We start from the raw sequence: 18,634 nt of genomic DNA, 5'->3' as shown, positions 1-18,634 counted from the left end.
CATGTCATATAGTAAAGTATATTTAGGATCAGGCAGAATATGTAGGTACATCGAAAGTAAATGAAAATTAGAGGGGTGGTTGACTGAATGAAATATTTGTACTGCTCTTAAGAAACATTTGAAAAGTAGATATCTTGAAATGCATTTTCTTGCATGCTACATACATGTTAAATTCATCATTATAAATGCTGATAAATGTAACACTGTTTAAATGCATGTGTCACCATTTATAACATGTGTATGCAAGTGTATACGCTAAATATATAGATATCATAGTTAATGTACCTGTCACAGTCCGAACGGACGTAGAACGTGTAACAAAAGTATTGACTTAATGTACACCTAGCACCTCTCTCTATTTCTGTCTCCCTCTCTCTCCCTCCGTCCCTCTCTCTCCCTCCCTCTCTCTCTCTCTCTCTCTCTCTCTCTCTCTCTCTCTCTCTCTCTCTCCTCCCTCCTCTCTCTCTCTCTCTCTCCCTCCCCTTCCCTCCCTCCCTCCCTCCCCTCCCTCTCTCTCTCTCTCTCTCTCTCTCTCTCTCTCTCTCTCTCTCTCTCTCTCTCTCTCTCTCTCTCTCTCTCTCTCTCTCTCTCTCTCAATTGTGGGTGCGCCAACAAAGAATGTGGAAATAAATCACAGAAGATACGACAACTTCCGGTAGCATGAGATTTGGAAAACAAGATGTTTTTTCACGTAAGGATCCACATTATCATAAATAGAGTTGGGGTTAGGGTTATTGACAGTGCCAATAGAAAGTCCTTCAAACTCATGCCACAGTGACAGTGTTTTATTCATCTAATTAAATCAGTTTAAAAATTTCCGATAAATTGGTTAAAATTCATCATAAAATATCGATTTGTCACATTTTCAGAATTGTCTACCCTTTTTAAAGGTTTCTTTTTGTCATGACACAATAAATATGTTGCATATTATTATTTCTTTAAACGGCGTCATGGTTAAGCCATCGAACATAAGGCCATATACACTTTAGATTTTTTTTTTTTCACTGCCCAATGGCAATCGGGCCACTCACAGCAACACTCGTGACTTTGACTCGCCCGTACAACTTTTGAATGGCCCGCGAACAAATTTCGTTAAAAAAAAGAACTTACTTAAATTGCACTGTAAAAACATGTTATCATATCATACACACTATCATACAATCTATATTCTCGGAACCGAACATACGGGTACTTCGACCCCTGGCCGCCATTGTTTATCACGTGACGCGGTGAAGCTTCTCCTTAGTTACGTATGGTTTGATAGTGAAATGAGGCAACTTTGGTTGATCATTTACAACATTTAACGGTCACGATGCCTAACACATCTTGTGCAGTTGGCTGCATAAACCATAACATGATGTTAAAAAAAAAATCGTTTTACAAATGTCCAAAAGAAGAGACTAGGCGGCTTGTGGGTAGGGTCATTAAAACGACAAACCTGATGGAATTCCATGGCTTCCCTCACAGAATGTGACTACGTTGACTTTAATGATGTTGCTTGTTGACACCAACAGAGATTAATTTAGCAAACAAAATGGTTAAAGCATGTGCAGTGATAAAAATCCCACATTATACTGTAAATAAAATACACAATTCCATCGTCTTCCATGAAAACCCCCCCAACAAAACGATGTATCCAGTTCTTGAATAAAGAGTATATTCCTTTATTATTAAATTTGTGTGGTCTTTATTTTTCATTTAATCTTAGTTGCTTGGATATTATCTATACTTGTACTTATTTTGCCATACCACAGCTACTAGTAGTACTACATCTTATTATTATTTTTTTTAATTTTAAAATAAAAGTTTATACTGCTAAATTACACACATATAATAATTGTAATATAGGCCTAAATTCTTGTTTAAACTTTTTTTTTGTTGCAAATGTGTGTGTAGCAGGCCTGCAGTAAGAAAATATAGGTCGTCCCCCCCCCACACCCCACCCCACCCCCTCTCTGTGTTTAGTATTTACTTTGGTGCTGAGGGTAAATAATGTGTGTGTGCCTTTGTTTCAGTATATATATATATATATATGCCAAATTTCTAGGTTACTCACCAATGTGTGTGTGTGTGTATATATATATATATATATATATGTGTATATGTATACATATACATACATACAATATATATATATACATATATACATACATACATATGTGTGTGTATATATATATATATCTATATATGTATATGTATACATATACATACATACAATATATATATACATATATACATACATACATATATATATTATATATATATATATACTCTTCAAAAAAAGAAACGCAAAAGGGTACAAATGGGTTATAACTCCGATTTTATGTTTCCTACCGGTTCATGCTTTGTGAATATAAGGTCATTGCATGTCCCAAACACATTCCCACGGTTACATTCGATAAAATGCAGCTACTGTACAATAAAGTTCCAAAATGTGAATATTCGCAAAAACGCAGCCACGTGCAAACCATGTCACCACTGCACGTGCGTTGTCTGCACGTGTAACATGAACACCGACAGTATAAAAGTGCAGGGTGTTCGCTTGCCTGGCCTCTGTATCTGGCCGACAGTTGACAATCTAGGACATGCCACGTCTCAGTGAACCGCAGAGAAACAATGCCATCGGTCGACTAGACGCAGGCGAATCCAGAACGGCCGTTGCCAGGGCATTCCATGTGTCCCCAAGCACCATCTCCAGACTGTGGGACCGTTACCAGCAACATGGATCAACACGTGACCTCCCTAGATCCGGTCAACCACGGGTCACTACCCCCGGGCAGGACCGCTACATCCGGGTACGCCACCTTCGGGAACGATTGACTACTGCCACCTCCACAGCCGCAGCAATACCAGGTTTGCGCAGGATATCCGACCAGACCGTACAGAACCGCCTACGTGAGGTAGGAATTCGTGCCAGACGTCCAGTTCGAGGTGTCATCTTAACACCACAACACCGTCGACTCCGACTGCAATGGTGCCAGATTCATCGACAATGGCCTCAACTGCGATGGAGACAGGTGTGGTTCAGTGACGAGTCCCGATTTCTGCTCCGACGTCATGATGGAAGATGTCGCGTGTATAGGCGTCGTGGTGAACGTTATGCGGCAAACTGCGTGCAGGAAGTGGACAGATTTGGCAGGGGTAGTGTCATGGTGTGGGCAGCCATCTCACACACTGGCAGAACTGACCTGGTCCACGTGCAGGGCAACCTGAATGCACAGGGCTACATTGACCAGATCCTCCGGCCACACATCGTTCCAGTTATGGCCAACGCCAACGCAGTGTTCCAACATGACAACGCCAGGCCTCACACAGCACGTCTCACAACGGCTTTCCTACAGAACAACAACATTAATGTCCTTCCTTGGCCATCGACATCACCGGATTTGAACCCAATTGAGCATCTATGGGACGAGTTGGACCGACAGCGACAACCACAGTCCCCAGACCCTGCCCGAGCTGGCAGCAGCCTTGCAGGCCGAGTGGGCCACCATCCCCCGGGACGTCATCCGTACTCTGGTTGCTTCAATGGGCAGGCGGTGCCAGGCAGTTGTCAACACACGCGGAGGCCACACCCGGTATTGACTCCAGATGACCTTGACCTTGGTGGTGTGTCCTATCACTTACTCACAATGGACTAGAGTGAATTGTGAACAATCCTGCAACATTTGGTAATTATCGGACTCACCATTCAATAATTAAATCAATTCTCCAAATGTTACGACAATGTGGTTTTGCGTTTCTTCTTTTGAAGAGTATATATACATACACACACACACACACACACACTTTAGTGATTTCCCTAGAAATTTGTCAAGGCATGGTAGACCAAACACTTTTGGGGCATTTTCACCATTTTTGGGGCACTTTTTTCATTAAAAATACACAAAAATTAATTAAAATAAACATTAATGTAATTTATGTGCTTGCTTTAATAAATGAATGGCAAAAGATGTAAAAGGTATATTTTATTAATTAATAATACTTTTTTGGGTGTTTTTTAAAGGCAATTTTAGAATTAATTAGTGAAAAAGGCTTATTTAATCTCAGGGCAGCATGGTGCTGATTAAGGCAAGATGGTGCTAGACTATTAAGGCCGGGTGCTGCACCGTGCTAAAACAAGCTAGGGAAAACACTACACATACATATACATAAATCTAAAAATACATAAAAATCTATTCTATTGTGGATCAGTGTAATTTGGTGGTGGTGGTACATTTGTAAATTTTACTTGTTCAAGTTAGAGGACTTACCTTTTTACATATATATGTAGTTTCATGGTATTCTACAGTTCAGTGTGTGTGTGTGTAATCTGCTTTAGAAATTACCTGCAATAAAATGAATGGTCAACTGCCATATCTGATATTTGTTTTCCATTTTGAAAACACTGTTTGACATGGAGAATATAGCATTTAACTATCTCATTCATATATTTTCTTGAATATGCTACATAAGTGCATCTACATGAGGTTAAAAGCAACTTAGGTTAAATATGTGTAGTCTAGTAGAAGGCATACCGATATAGATCGGTTTATTAACAACCATATTTGTCTCCTTTCTCCAGCTGTATACTATTAAAAATTAGTTTTGTAGATATTACTTAAATTGAACTGCAGTAACAATTACAATACAGCACAAGACCGAACAAGAAAATATCTGCAATATCCATTGTGACTAGATATAAAACAACACCAATATTATACATATATATATTAACCATTATTTACTCAAGTATGTTTTTGTGTTTTATTTCTAAATATACCAGGTTAAACCCTATTATTAAAACATTTGCATGTTTGTTCGATGAGGTAACACTTATGTTTTATTAGGTTGTAGACCTCGACATGAAAATAACTGAGGGAACTGATTATTTGCTCCCTAATGTAGTTTATGGGGGGCAATTTAAAATATTACCATATTGATACTGCCAAAGGAAACTATATATTATTCTCCTTGAAACTAATCTCAGGTGTGATGGGTAAGTAGAGAGAGATATTGCTCCCCCTAGATGTCAAGGTCTGAGGATGGCTATATTTTATTATTGCTATTTTTTGTTGCCTGCATTCAACCGGTAAGGAAGGGCAACATCATGTGGTAATTTTGCAATCTGTAAAAACAAAAGCATTTCATTATTTCAAGAAACTGTATTTTGTTTTAAGAATAAAAGAATGTATTCAGTGGAACATTATACTGTTGCCAATACATCTATATAATAAGATATGACAATAATACTATTGTAATTTTGAACTTGTAAAGTAACAACTTTGCCATTGTTTAATTATTACATATTATATGGAAATAAAATAATTATTAAATCATAAAAATAATCACCTTAATCATGCATACAAATTTTATTATAAATACAAATTATATATTTTGTAGCCCACATCATAATTATTATATTAATAATTATCTTATCATTTCAAAATTGTTAAAATTTATAATTAACATTACCTGAAAATTGCATCAACAAAAATTATATTCTGCCCAACCTGCCCTGTCCTCTCGACATTCAAAGTACACGGAAACACATCGGTACTAAATATAGATTATACTAATTCAGATTCCCGTTGTTCGTTTCTCTTATATGGCAACCCAAGCTGTTATAATACACATAAGACGTATTGCAACTATGTGTTAGCAACAGAAAATAAATGACAATATGTAGGGCATGTAAAAAGTTAATATGATAAGTTTATTCTATGTAAACCAGTAATCACTAAGGCTTTGCTTCACCCCCAAAGACCCGGATGATCGGTAACTAGGCCGTGTGACGTCACGCCGGTTCCGAGAATTGACATCGTTCACAGTGACAATTGGGTGTTTGGTATAGTAGACTTGGTATACCGTATAACCGGAAATTTTCGAGGATTTTTATTTTCGTGGGTTTTGAGGGTAAGTAGTCGGCATCGAAAATATAAATCCTTGAAAATATTACAAAAAATCATCAAATTCTAACTAAAATATTTATTGTGAAAACCATAACACACTGACAATTTACCGGAACATTTTATTTCCTGTCATGCGCAGTCCACCGGATACGACAAGAGAATAGTATAGTCAAAACAACAAGTAAGAATTTTTTTAAAGTTATTGCGTGAATCTCACTGTTTGTAGAATATAATGAAATATTTTTAAATTTAGTATATTGTTTTTGTCAATGTCCGCCCGCACTGCATCAGAGATTCTGGGGTGGATGAATGCAGATTTCAATATTTTCTGGCGTATTTTTAATTCTGCCATAACTTTCATAATCCACCTTGTATGAATTTGTTTTATCGCCGAAGTATGCATTTCAATCTTGATGTCCGTTACAACTTCGCCGTGTTTCATTGCCAGGGAAACCCGCTTTGAATACCATGTGGTAAAATTAGACTTCATGGCGTCCTTAAGTGCTTTGTTCGCACATACATCGTAATTGGCTTTACACAAAATCAAAGACTGATCAGTTGTCTGTCGAATAGCATACCGGGTATCACAGTGGCCAATTAGGCTACAGGTGACTGTTCTATTGTTTAACTTTACACGTTGGTAGTATCGAAGAACTGGCAGCCGAAGTGAAACTTTAATCAACAATAGCAAGTATTATTGCAACTAGACTTGCTAAAACTCGAAAATAAAATCACTTTCAATTTAGATTTTTTAAACAACGAAAATAAGAAACCTTGAAATGTTTTTATACCCCAAACCACGAAAAATTAAGACCACGAAAATTTCCGGTTATACAGTATTCCAAAAGAAACGAAAACGTTCCAACACTATATAGTATAGTAGACTTGGTATATTTCAAAAGAAACGAAAATGTTCCAACACTATATTATATAGTGTTGGAACGTTTTCGTTTCTTTTGGAATATACCAAGTCTACTATACCAAACACCCAATCGTCACTGCGAACGATGTCAATATAGATTGTATGATAGTTTGTATATAGTGTTGGAACGTTTTCATTTCTTTTGGAATATACCAAACACCCAATCGTCACTGCAAACGATGTCAATATAGATTGTATGATAGTTTGTATGATATGATAACATGTTTTTACAGTGCAATTTAAGTAAGTTCTTTTTTTTAATGAAATTCGGTCGCGGGCCATTCAAAAGTTGTACAGGCGAGTCAAAGTGTTGCTGTGAGTGGCCCGATTTGGCAGTAATAAAAAAAAATATATATAACTTTGGAAAACCTTGGTCTCGTAAACAAAATCTTTCTGTGATACATAGTGTAGTGGAATGTGAGTTGTTCCGATTGTAACGAAATGGAAAGTAAAGACGGACATGGCCAAGGTGTTCTGATTGGACCTACAAATACATTTACGTGGTCGAGGTTTTCCGAATAAATTTGCAGAATTTGCACCATCGTGCAGAATAGTTGTTTGTCCGCAGAAAATAAACTTTTCGTGCAGAATTCATAATTTTAGGCCGTAGAATTTGTCTTAAACACCGCAAAATGTTCGATGTTTCTGAATTGTAACATTAAACATGGAATTTTAATAGTGTTTACTTTCCATGCAGTAATAAATAGAAACATAAATCATTTGTTTCTTTTCTTTTAAGTTATTACAGGCTGGACTAGTAACCGCCTCACAGTTACTAGTCTGCGTAACCTGTGTTTGGAACCAGCCTTTAGTTTCTGTCATTGAATCGAAAATTCTCGCAAGATAGAGTGCAATGGATTGTGGCGAGATGTTCCGATCGTTGCTCGGTGCGTAGGTTATGGAAACTGACGAAGACGGGTTGTAATTACATTTTGACAGATTCCACAAATATGAAATAGGATTCAGCAATTCCATTCTATTTAATATAAAATAATTATATTAAGTATTGATTGTTGGAATCATGATGTTAAGCAACAATATTTAAGTATTAATTAATCACAAATCACATTTGACAAAGAATCCATAAGCGTAAAAACAGAAGGGTTTTTTTCCATTTCAAGTTTTAATGATTCAATCTTCTGGAAGCACCCGTCTGCTTAAAACATAAACCGTCTGCTTTTTTGCGATTTTTAAATAAATCTGTAACATTTTGAACATCTAGTTTTAATTTTAAGTGTTATTTTTCAGTTTTATATGTTGCAGAATTCATCAAATTTTACCGTCGAATTTTAAAATGTTTTCCGCGGAATTCAGGGGGGAGTGATATGTCTGATGCCATATAACCGTAAATAAAATGTGTTGAGTGTGTCGTTAAATAAATTATTTCCTTGTTACATACCCTTTACTAGGCTCATGCCAGCTGATCACCAATTCGCCATGGGCTAATAAAAGTATCATTTGGCGAACAAAATATTTCTCGTATCGCCAAACTGGCGAAAACAGAATCTGATGATAAAGATGCTCAAGTCAGTGTTTCTACAAACCCGACCGACTTTCGATTTAATTTTTCACGAACACGGTCATGTTTACAATTAGTTCTGGTCCAACTTCAGCCACACGTTCGCTATCTGGGCTGTCTGTTAGGGTTAGTTGGTTAGTGGTTACTGAGAGAGAAGAGAGAGTAGTGTGCTTACACTTCACTATTGAGCCCTTAAGAACTCACTCTGGGTTGGAGCTGGTACCAGACTGCGAACCCCGTACCTACCAGCCTGTAATCTAGTGGGTTAACCACTGCGCCACCATAGCCAGTCCTGGAAATTGAACTTCACTGTTTAAGAGGAGCAGTCACTCTGGTTCACCATTGCTCCCCCAATGGTACTTTTTAACTCCCCTTGGCATGTGAATTAAAAAAAAAAATACTACAAAGGAATACATGTCTGTGCTCAGTATGGTAACCAGGGCTCGCGCTGTCGGTAGCCAAATTAGCCATTGGCTAATTTTTACAAAAAATGGCTAATAAAATTTACAAGTGGCTAAAATTTTGGCCAAGCCATTTTTTGTCTTCTGATGTGAACAAACAGTTACATAATCTATCCGACACCTCAAACATAATTAATAATACTACCAAATATTAGTGATCTCGCGACCGGTAATGAGAATGTAGAATACAGCGTAGGCCTTATAATGTTTGCTTATTTTAATAATCACGGTTATTAATTTTAACGGCATGCATTCAACATGTATGACAGCAATGTCTGGAAGATCTGTTTGTTGTTGTTGTTTGTTTTTGGGGGGGGGGGGGGTGTGTGTGTTAATAAATGGAGTATACTGTGAAGTCGGAATTCTTAGCCCAGGTATTTAGTAAGCAGAAATCACAACAATCATTCAACATGACGCTGAAATCAACAGCAACAACGTGGCACAAATTATGAAATTGTTTGGGTGGGGAATTGATAGGTCACTTAAAAAAAACAGAAAAGAAAAAAAAGAATTCAGACTAACAAAGATTGCTATTTAAAGAAATAATGAGCTCTATATAAAAAAAAAGCTCTCAAATTTTTATTTGGGAAAAAAGGAAGAAAGAAAAAAACAACTATCCATAAACATCCACCCACCCTCATATTTCTGTATGTTTGTTAATTTAATGTCATATGCCTTAGAAGTGGGGGTGGGTGTATGGGGTACTGGCTTCAAACTCTGAAGATATTGCATAACCCCATCCCCGCTGAAAAATCGAAGTAATATATTAACTGCCCCTACCCCCATTGAGGTTTTGTTATTCCTATTTATTCCAGCTTGTACACAATTAGCTGAAAAAGAAACATTTTCATATTCATATATAAATACTCTATACAGTACTGTGTAAAACAAATTTGGCTAAAGCATTTTCAATATGGCTAATAAAAATTCCATTTGGCTAATATTTTGGCTACAGTTATTTTGCATCCAGGGTGAGCCCTGGGTAACATCTTACAAGGCTTCTCATAATCCTAATTTAGGGCAGCAATTAATCACTCCCCTCAATTTTATTTTCACGGTGAGATCTGAGGTGTAGTTAAAAAAATAAATTTCAGATTATTTCCTGTAAAATGCACAGAAGCATCTTCATCAAGCTACTGAACAACCAGTTCATTTGATGAATATGGGTGTAGTAGACTAATGAACAGAGACTGGGGATTTGAATCCCAGTCAGCATTGCAAAATGTGACAAAAATATGCTGTACACTAAAAACATTAGCACCATTAACATATAAATTTCACGTACTATTTGATATTTTGTTGAAAAATAACGGTGGATTTTGCATATTTAAATTAAGTTAATTTTGCGAATGGTTTTGCTTACCCAGAGCTAGCTCTGAACAGTCAACAGAAAGAAAATGGGTTAAGTCTAGGGTTACGGTTTTAAGAAAGTCATACATTAATGATAAGAGTGATTAATTTTGTCAGAAAGTTAACTTACAAAAATAAAAAATCTGCCAAAACATTTGGGTATGGCGCCATACCTGTTTTACCCTCTGGCAGAAAGCCTATATTATTAGGTAGTTTGTGGAAATAATAAAATCTGTTTGTTCTTTCAGGTATCTCTTGAGCATGATATATTGCTTCATCCAAGATACTTTGGGCCAAACCTGTTAAATATAGTGAAACAGAAGCTTTTCACTGAAGTTGAAGGAACATGTACAGGAAAGTATGTAATCTGTTTTTCTATTCAAATGTTGTATCTATTTACATGTTGTTATTTAAAAAAAGAGAAGTTTTTACTGTTTAAATTGAACTTCATTAAAAGTACACTTGTGTCTTTTAGGAATGGGTCGCAAATTACTGGTAATAGTGAAGCTCAGAAACCTTTGTTTTGGGGTTTTTCAAGCACTAGCCAGACTTGGAAAAAACACTAGCATCAGGTTAAAAGATTGTCAAACTTTGAGTCTGTATACAATTGTACATTAAGCATACATGTATGTATTTGCTGCATAAAAAATGTATTTTGCTACATGTTGAAATTTAATGTAAAAAACCCCTAATAAACCCAATAACATATTTGTATGTAACTTTGCAAATGTGGCAGTGTATACATGTATATGGACATGTATTTACAGCAATATACATGTATGTAAATATCAGATAATCTTTTGCCCATGTGGATATGAAATGTATGCATGTATATATCCAGGATTGTCATCGGAATCTCATGGAAAGAATAGCGCGATTAATTGTGATTAGGATTTGTTTTAGGCTGGCAATGGATCTTGGCAATGCACTATTAACAGGGGACAATATTTCAAAATCTGAGGTAACCGGAAGTCGGTTCACGTTGTTTTTACCTAGGTAACCAATTGTTCGGTTACGTGAATTATATTTGCGTAACCCGTGGGTTATCTGATTGGTTACGTTGAAATTATATTTTAAATACATAGTTTTTAGCTCAAATATAAAGTTAAAACAAATACAAAAGGAAACATTTTACCAAAAAAATATGTCTTTAATGCTTGCTAAAGTTAACAATATTATAAAAGAACTGAATATCAGCCCCAGTACTGAAACAAAATACAGGGGCGTAACCAGATTTTTTTTTAGCATTACGCACGCCAAAGGCATGCCCGAGCCGGGGGATTCGGGAGGCCTCCCCCTGTGAAAAATTTGAAACTCAGAACCGCTGTAGATGCATTCTGAACCTTTTCGAACGCATTTTTTTTCTATCTTTTTTCGAGTCAATTTTAAGAGGATATTTTATAGAACAATTACATACAGCCTTGACCTATTCCCGGATTATGTTTTTGCATTACGCACATGCGTACTGTGCGTAATGGGCACTACGCCTTTGAAATAGATACATAATTATTTGAAGGGATTCCTTTTTGTTGTTTTGCACTGGTTACGCTACTTTCACTTTATCGATAGTACTTCTATACTACAGTGACGTTCCAAATGTTTGTTTTTTAAAGCTCATTATGCGATGTTAGTATTTTAAAAAATTTGTGACACTTTTGGATTCCTGTTTATGTTAAAACTGTTTTTAACATGTGTAAAATTATAGGCAATCCAATATTATGTCTACATATATTCCTTTAGAGGTAAAATATTAGCAGATAAATTAGCCGTCCCCAGCGGTCTGAGCACATTTCTTTAAAACTTTTGGCTCGACTCTATACTGAACATTTACTTTAGACTGGTTGCAAATTACAACTGTTGAAATATAACGTTGTTTACTGATTTGCTGCTTATCAAGTATCTAAAATTCAGCCTAAAACATTTGTCGAAATACTAGTAGTATGTCTGCATGAATAAATGTCCTGTGATCGTGAAGTTTTTAAGTTTTAATTTCTGAACGTTTACAGGTCATGACGTAACCAGTTTGCGGTTCGTAACCGACACGTGAACAGAATGGTGGTTCATGTTAAATATTGTGCCCTGTATTAATTTAATTTATCAAAACAGACAATTACAAAATTATTTACTCATCAAATTAGGAATTTGTTGTGCCACTTGCTTTTGGGAAGAAGCCCATGTTTGGTATTTCAGATCGCCAGAATAAATCACTGTTATGTTCTTTTGATTTTTAATTTTTGATATTTACGAAATTAGTATTTAAAAGCCAAATATAAAAATATCAGATTATCACACTACTCCAACACACACTCATTTTAGTTGTTAAAAAAACCCTGTTACTATTATATTTTGTTTTAGTTTTTGCATTGTGTTTTTATTTTGTTAAAATTTTAATTTCACTTTAGGAATATTGACTTAAGTCTGTTGTTTAAAATTGTTTAGGTATGGTTTTGTCATAGCTGTGACCACCATTGACAACATAGGAGCTGGGATGATTCAGGCAGGGCGCGGATTTGTTATTTACCCCGTGAAATACAAGGCCATAGTGTTTCGTCCATTCAAGGGAGAAGTCCTGGATGCCGTGGTCACCCAAGTAAACAAGGTGATGAATTATGTGATCAACATTACATTGAAAATAAGCCACTGGCCAGCAGAATTCATCTGCTGTTGTATCCTGTGCACTGGCTACATTTTACAGATTAATTACCTTGTTTATAAAAGGTGTTTAACATACAAATATAATACAGTGAAACCCTCTAAAGCAGACACCCTTGGGACTAAGTAAACAGGTCCAGTTTTAAAAGATATCCAGTTTAGAGAGGTTGTTTTCTGCATTGATTTTTAAAAAAGAACCGTGAAAAATGTCCGGTTTTGGAGGAATTCCGGTTTACAGAAGGTCCGGGTTTGAGAGGTTTCACTGTAGTATCCTATTTTAAAACATAATGAAGATTCTGTTTATTAACGTAATTTTGACTACCCATCTGTCTTCAGCATTGTTTAATTCTTAAATCTATGTTAAAAGGTTAAATGTGTTATTTGGTTTTAGTACATTTTTGACTTGAGTACCATGTTAAATTCTGTTTACTCTCAATTTAAAATGATTTTTTTTGTTGGCTGTTTGTTATTTACTAAGTAAATATTTGTCATAATTTTCTAAGTACTTAGTACAGTGAAACCTCTCAAAACTGGACCCTCTGTAAACTGGAATTCCCTCAAAACTGGATGTTTTTCATGCCCCCTTTCTGAATATATGTATGGAAGAGAACCTCTCTAAACTGGATACCTCTTGAAACCATACTTTTTACTTGGTCCGGTTTAGAGGAGTTTCACTGTACATACATATTCATAGTTAACTATATCAGACTTGTCAGTTATTGTAACTTCTGGGCTGGCTACATTGTAAATTTAATATAGCTGCCTAATTTGAATAAACAATCATGTACCCTGAAATATAAGGAACAACCTGCTGTAGCGATGTACTTGTTAAATCTTTATTGTAAACAATCACAGTTGGAAGTTAAGAATGTAACTGATAGTAATCGTAATGGGATTGATTGTTAATTACAGGTTGGGCTCTTCACGGAGATTGGCCCTTTGTCCTGCTTCATCTCACGCCATGTAAGTTTACAGTAACCTTTTGTGTTTTGTCTTTATTGTTACTTTTATTATGTGCTCTAGTGGTGTCGTTAAACAAACCAAAACTTTTTTTTGGTGCTCTCGTGGTGTCGTTAACCAAAACAAACTTTGCTTACTCTGATTGTTTGGATGGTTAATTACGAGTCTTTTTGTGATATTTGTAGATCTATGTCCATTTTTGTGTATATTGTTGGTGGTGAATTTTCTGTTTATTAATATTTATTTGTTCCTTATTAAACTCTGTTCTATTTGATTACAAGTATTGTAATTGCTATATCCATATTTTTTCATTTTCTTCAGAGCATTCCTGCAGACATGGAATTTGATCCTAATTCAAACCCACCATGCTACAAGACGAAAGAAGAGGTGAGACAGCTAAAGTGATACACAGACCGAGTCGACTTTATTTTAATTGTGAATTTAATGAAGTTATCCCTTACCTTTGTAACAGATCAGGACTCCACCAAATCTATTTTTGGCTAATAAAATTTTCTTTAGATAAGCCACTTTTGAATATTATTCAAGGAAATACTCATTGTGAAAATTGGCTGTACCAAAATTCTTTCCAATGTGAGCCCTAACAAGTGCCACATTTCAAACTAAAAGTGTAGAATGGTGTGTCCTAGGTATGAAACAGAACTGGATGATCATTTGTAAATGCTTAGATAATAAAAATATTATAGAGGTCGCAGCTTTTATCTCTTTCCCTCCCATTCTTGACTGCAGTCGAAATGTGCAAAACTAACGTAAAAACCCATTCTTGACTGTAGTCTAGACACAACCGGTCTTTGTAAACACAGCTGTCAACATTCACAGGAGTTATCTATGTTGATTCTGTGAATGACAGTCGAACATGTTGAGTGTATTTTGTTGGCTGGTGTTCGTATTTAAGTTGTTATTACAATATTGAAAAGAAAACCAAAAAAACCAGTCTAAATTTGTGTAAATGTTATTGATGATGTAACGCACACATGGTTTCAATTTCTCGCTATTTGTATAATTATTTCTTTTAAAACATGTTCAGGCATCGAAATAAGCATTGTGTCTGGTAACCCATTTACAGGTTACCACAGGTTACCATAACTATATGAAAGTTAGAGTTTCATTCCTGTTACTACTACTTTTAACGTAGAGGTTCTGAAATTGTATCGGCGCGTGCGAACATTGGTATGAGAAACGAAATCCGGAAGTAAATGAAAATGTGGATTGCCGAAGTTGCTTTGCAATTGCACAAGTGTGCACGAACATCGGTGCAATTTTGTATGAGAAAACAAAACGTAAGAAGTAAATTCATCTAGTGGGTGCTGCTTAAACGCTGCTTGCAATTGCACAAGTGCGCGCGAATATTGATGGCATTCCATACTAGAAAATGAAACACTGAAATCTGGAATGCATTGCCTGGTTTACGTTCGGAAACGAAACTACATTTACGTTGAAATTTTTGTCAAGAACGAAACGCCGTTCTCGACTTTTCTTACATGTGGTAACCTCAGGGTAACCTGAACAACCGTTCTCGACTTATTTTGATGCCTGCATGTTGGACATTATTATTTAATGAAGACTAAAGATTTGTAAAGGATGTATTCACCGAAAATAACTGATGATACAGACTTTGAATTAGATGATGGATGGATTACTCATCATCGATTGAAAGTGAAAATAAACTGTCATAAACAATGATGTCATGGATCGTGATCGTAGGGTTTTGAAAAAAACTTATAATTTTTTTTTTAATAAGTTCTTCTGTAAATTTTATTTTGGTAATTAGACTCACTAATATGTCCTCTAAACTATGACACACATCAAAATAGTGTTAAATTAGCTTTTTACAATTTGAGGTTGAATAATGTAGGTTCACAATTACATATTTCAGTTTGGAAACTTGGGTCAGTTTTCAGGTTGTAAAGCTGGGTGGATAAGAGTTAAATATTAAAGGAGCGGAGTGACTGAGGTGTGGTGGGTAGCATGATCAATTGCTCTCAGTTAACTTGGCGTTTTCCTGCCCCAATCAATGCCCCATGACTGGTATATCAAAGGCTGTGGTATGTACTGTTTTGTCTAAGAAAAGGTGCATGTAAAAGATTTCTTTGCTGCTTTTCTGGAGGAGTAGGCTACAGATTTTCTCTTTTAATCAAGTGTTGAAATAGCCGTTTTTGACTTTCAAATTCGTGGGTTAGCTGTAGTTTAAAATGTCCTGATATTTGTTTCCTCTTGTTAAAAAAGTGTGGAATTTCTATTTTCAGGATATTGTTATTCAGCCAGACGATGAAATTAGGATCAAGATAGTTGGAACCCGTGTGGATGCCAAAGACATAGTATGTACTGTTAACATAGGGGTGGGATTTAGCTCAGTGCATCACAACTGGACAAAGGCCGTGGTATGTGCTTTCTTGTCTGTGGGAAAGTGCATATAAAAGATCCCTTTCCAGCATTAGAAAAATGAAGCGGGTTTCCCCTGATTACTATTAGTAAAAATAACCATATGTCCATAAGTTTGACATCCAATTTGATGATTAATTAATCAACATGCTCCAATGATGTCATTGAACAAAACTAACTTTTTAACTGTTAACACACTTCCTTGTCATGGGAGACAATTTTCACGGCTTGTAGCCAAGGCATTAAGATATTTGAGTCTGAATTTATGTGCCTTTAGTTACCTTTCAGGGCTAGCTCTGAGTGATCAGAACATTTCGCCAAATTATCTCAAAAATGCAAAACCTACAGTTTATTTTGCAACAAAATATCAATCGCTACACTAATGTTTTTCGCAGACTGTTCTTAAAATTCTCAATTGGCTCAATTGGCGAGTGGCAGAACTAGCCCTGCTTTTAACTCATTTCAGTATCTTAATATCTGTCTTACATATATATATTTTTTGTTGCATTCTTTTTGTTTGTAAGTTGTATTGAAAAACAAATGCAGAATAGATATTTTTCAGTCTTTTTTTTTTTTTTTTTCAATTCAAATTTTTTCCAGGGTAAATTGATTCTAGTGGGTCGTGAATATCCTAAAAGTCATGGGATTTCAAAAATAATTTTTTTGGCCACTAAAATCGTGGAATTTTGAGTTTGATCATAGAAAGTCATGGAAAATTAAAATAATCTGATTCCCATTTAGAGTAGCAATTTACATAATAACATAATATTATGTCTATTGATAATCATAGAAACATCCTTGAAACTCTTTTTAAATGTCATAGAAAAATGTCTTTAAAAAGTAATGAATTTTGGTTAATGACAATCTGTATGCCCATCATAATGACTTCTTTTAAGTATTGACCTTTTTTCCTTTCAGTTTGCAATTGGAACTCTCATGGATGATTATTTGGGTAAGTAGTTTACTTGTGAATTCATTAAATAAATCAAGTTATTTACAATTGTTACCTTTTATTACCTGTCAACGGTGTAATTTGTAAATACAGCTTTGAATTTGTCTTGGATTGAACATGCAATGGTTATATTTTCTGTTTGTCCTGAGTCTGTAATATGCAACAGTGTTTTATTGGTGGTACTGGTAACAACATATAACAAATTATTCTTGATATTAGATCGTTAAATGATCATTTACTCTTAACGTCAAGTGCTTGTGACATTAATTCCACCAACATATAAACCTCTAATAAGTTGTTTTTCTTTATAGGCTTGGTGAGCTGATGGATGCTGTCTTTATATATAAGATGGCCGACCACATGTTCAGACTTCTTTTGTGAGTGTCACTTGGAGATACCACAACATTTTTATGTTGTGAGGCATCAAAAACAACAGATCCTGAAAGAGTTACCAGACAATTGTATATTCCATCATGGAGATGTATTTTTGTGCAGATCATGACACAGACTTTGACCAATTAACTTGAAGTACTTGAGTTTGTGTTTCCCATCACTGGTTATTATGTTTGCTGTAGTGCAATTCTGACAGTTCCACAAGGACTGTTCTAGACATACAGGAAGGAAGGAAATTATGTGGGATGGAGGGGGGGGGGGGGGGGTTTAGACTGGAAAGTGAAATTTTTGACGGGGGTTTGAGTAGTGTTCTGGAAAATATATTTTTAAAAACAAAAACAAAAAACCTAATTGCTTTGAACAGGGGGGTTCTACCCCCCAAACAAAACCCCATCCCTTGTACACATGACTGCAGAATTGATCATGTGAGAGGGAGGGCTGCAGGGATAACATTTTATTTAAGCAAGAAAAAATGTAGCAGACCCACTGGGCATACAATAATAATTGCAGTGTTTTCTGCCAAATTTATGTTAACATTTTTTTATGGAACAGCATTAAATTAAAGATTTCTTTGTAAAAACTCAGAAGATTTTAATGTGCTGGATGACAACAGTTTTTTTAATAAAAATCTTGGAAGAATAATAAAGAATTGATATTTTATTACCAGTTTTTAAATGGAGCATCTATATATTGCTGGACCACTTTGCTGTGATTCAAACATGAATTACTATGGCAGATTGAAAAAAGACCAGCAATTAAAGTTAAAAATTTAGATTTTTATTAATCATCGTCTATTGGATGTCAAACATTTGTTAATTCTGACATATAGTCTGAGAGAAAACTCGCTACATTTTTCCATTAGTAGCAAGGGATCTTTTAAGCTGTATCCCAACTGGACGCGAGCGATTATTTTAAAAATCATTCATTTCAATTGCCGTATCCTAACTGTATGCGTGCAATGCGACAGATTTATTTATACCGCAATTGAAATCAATGATTTCTAAAATGATCGCTCGCATCTGGTTATGGTATATAGCTTTATATGCACCATCCCACAGACAGGATAGTACATACTGTGATATACCAGTCAATGTGCACTGGCTGGAACCAGAAATAGCTCAATGGGTGTACCGA

General features: G+C 35.6%; 1 protein-coding gene across 1 annotated transcript; it reads left to right on the top strand.

Moving 5' to 3' along the window:
* The first annotated feature begins 632 nt into the window (after window positions 1–632).
* Window positions 633–18,142, top strand: LOC121371980 (DNA-directed RNA polymerase II subunit RPB7). Its single transcript, XM_041498214.1, has 8 exons — window positions 633–691; window positions 10,392–10,501; window positions 12,583–12,742; window positions 13,708–13,758; window positions 14,077–14,142; window positions 16,020–16,091; window positions 17,074–17,107; window positions 17,419–18,142. Exons 1-8 carry the CDS (start codon window positions 680–682, stop codon window positions 17,430–17,432), a joined length of 519 nt encoding a protein of 172 aa, XP_041354148.1. The 5' UTR covers window positions 633–679; the 3' UTR covers window positions 17,433–18,142.
* Window positions 18,143–18,634: the final 492 nt, after the last annotated feature.

This window comes from Gigantopelta aegis, chromosome 4 (genome assembly GCF_016097555.1).
Source record: "Gigantopelta aegis isolate Gae_Host chromosome 4, Gae_host_genome, whole genome shotgun sequence".
Classification (NCBI taxonomy): Eukaryota; Metazoa; Mollusca; class Gastropoda; order Neomphalida; family Peltospiridae; genus Gigantopelta; species Gigantopelta aegis.
This window is presented reverse-complemented; position numbering and strand designations above follow the sequence as displayed.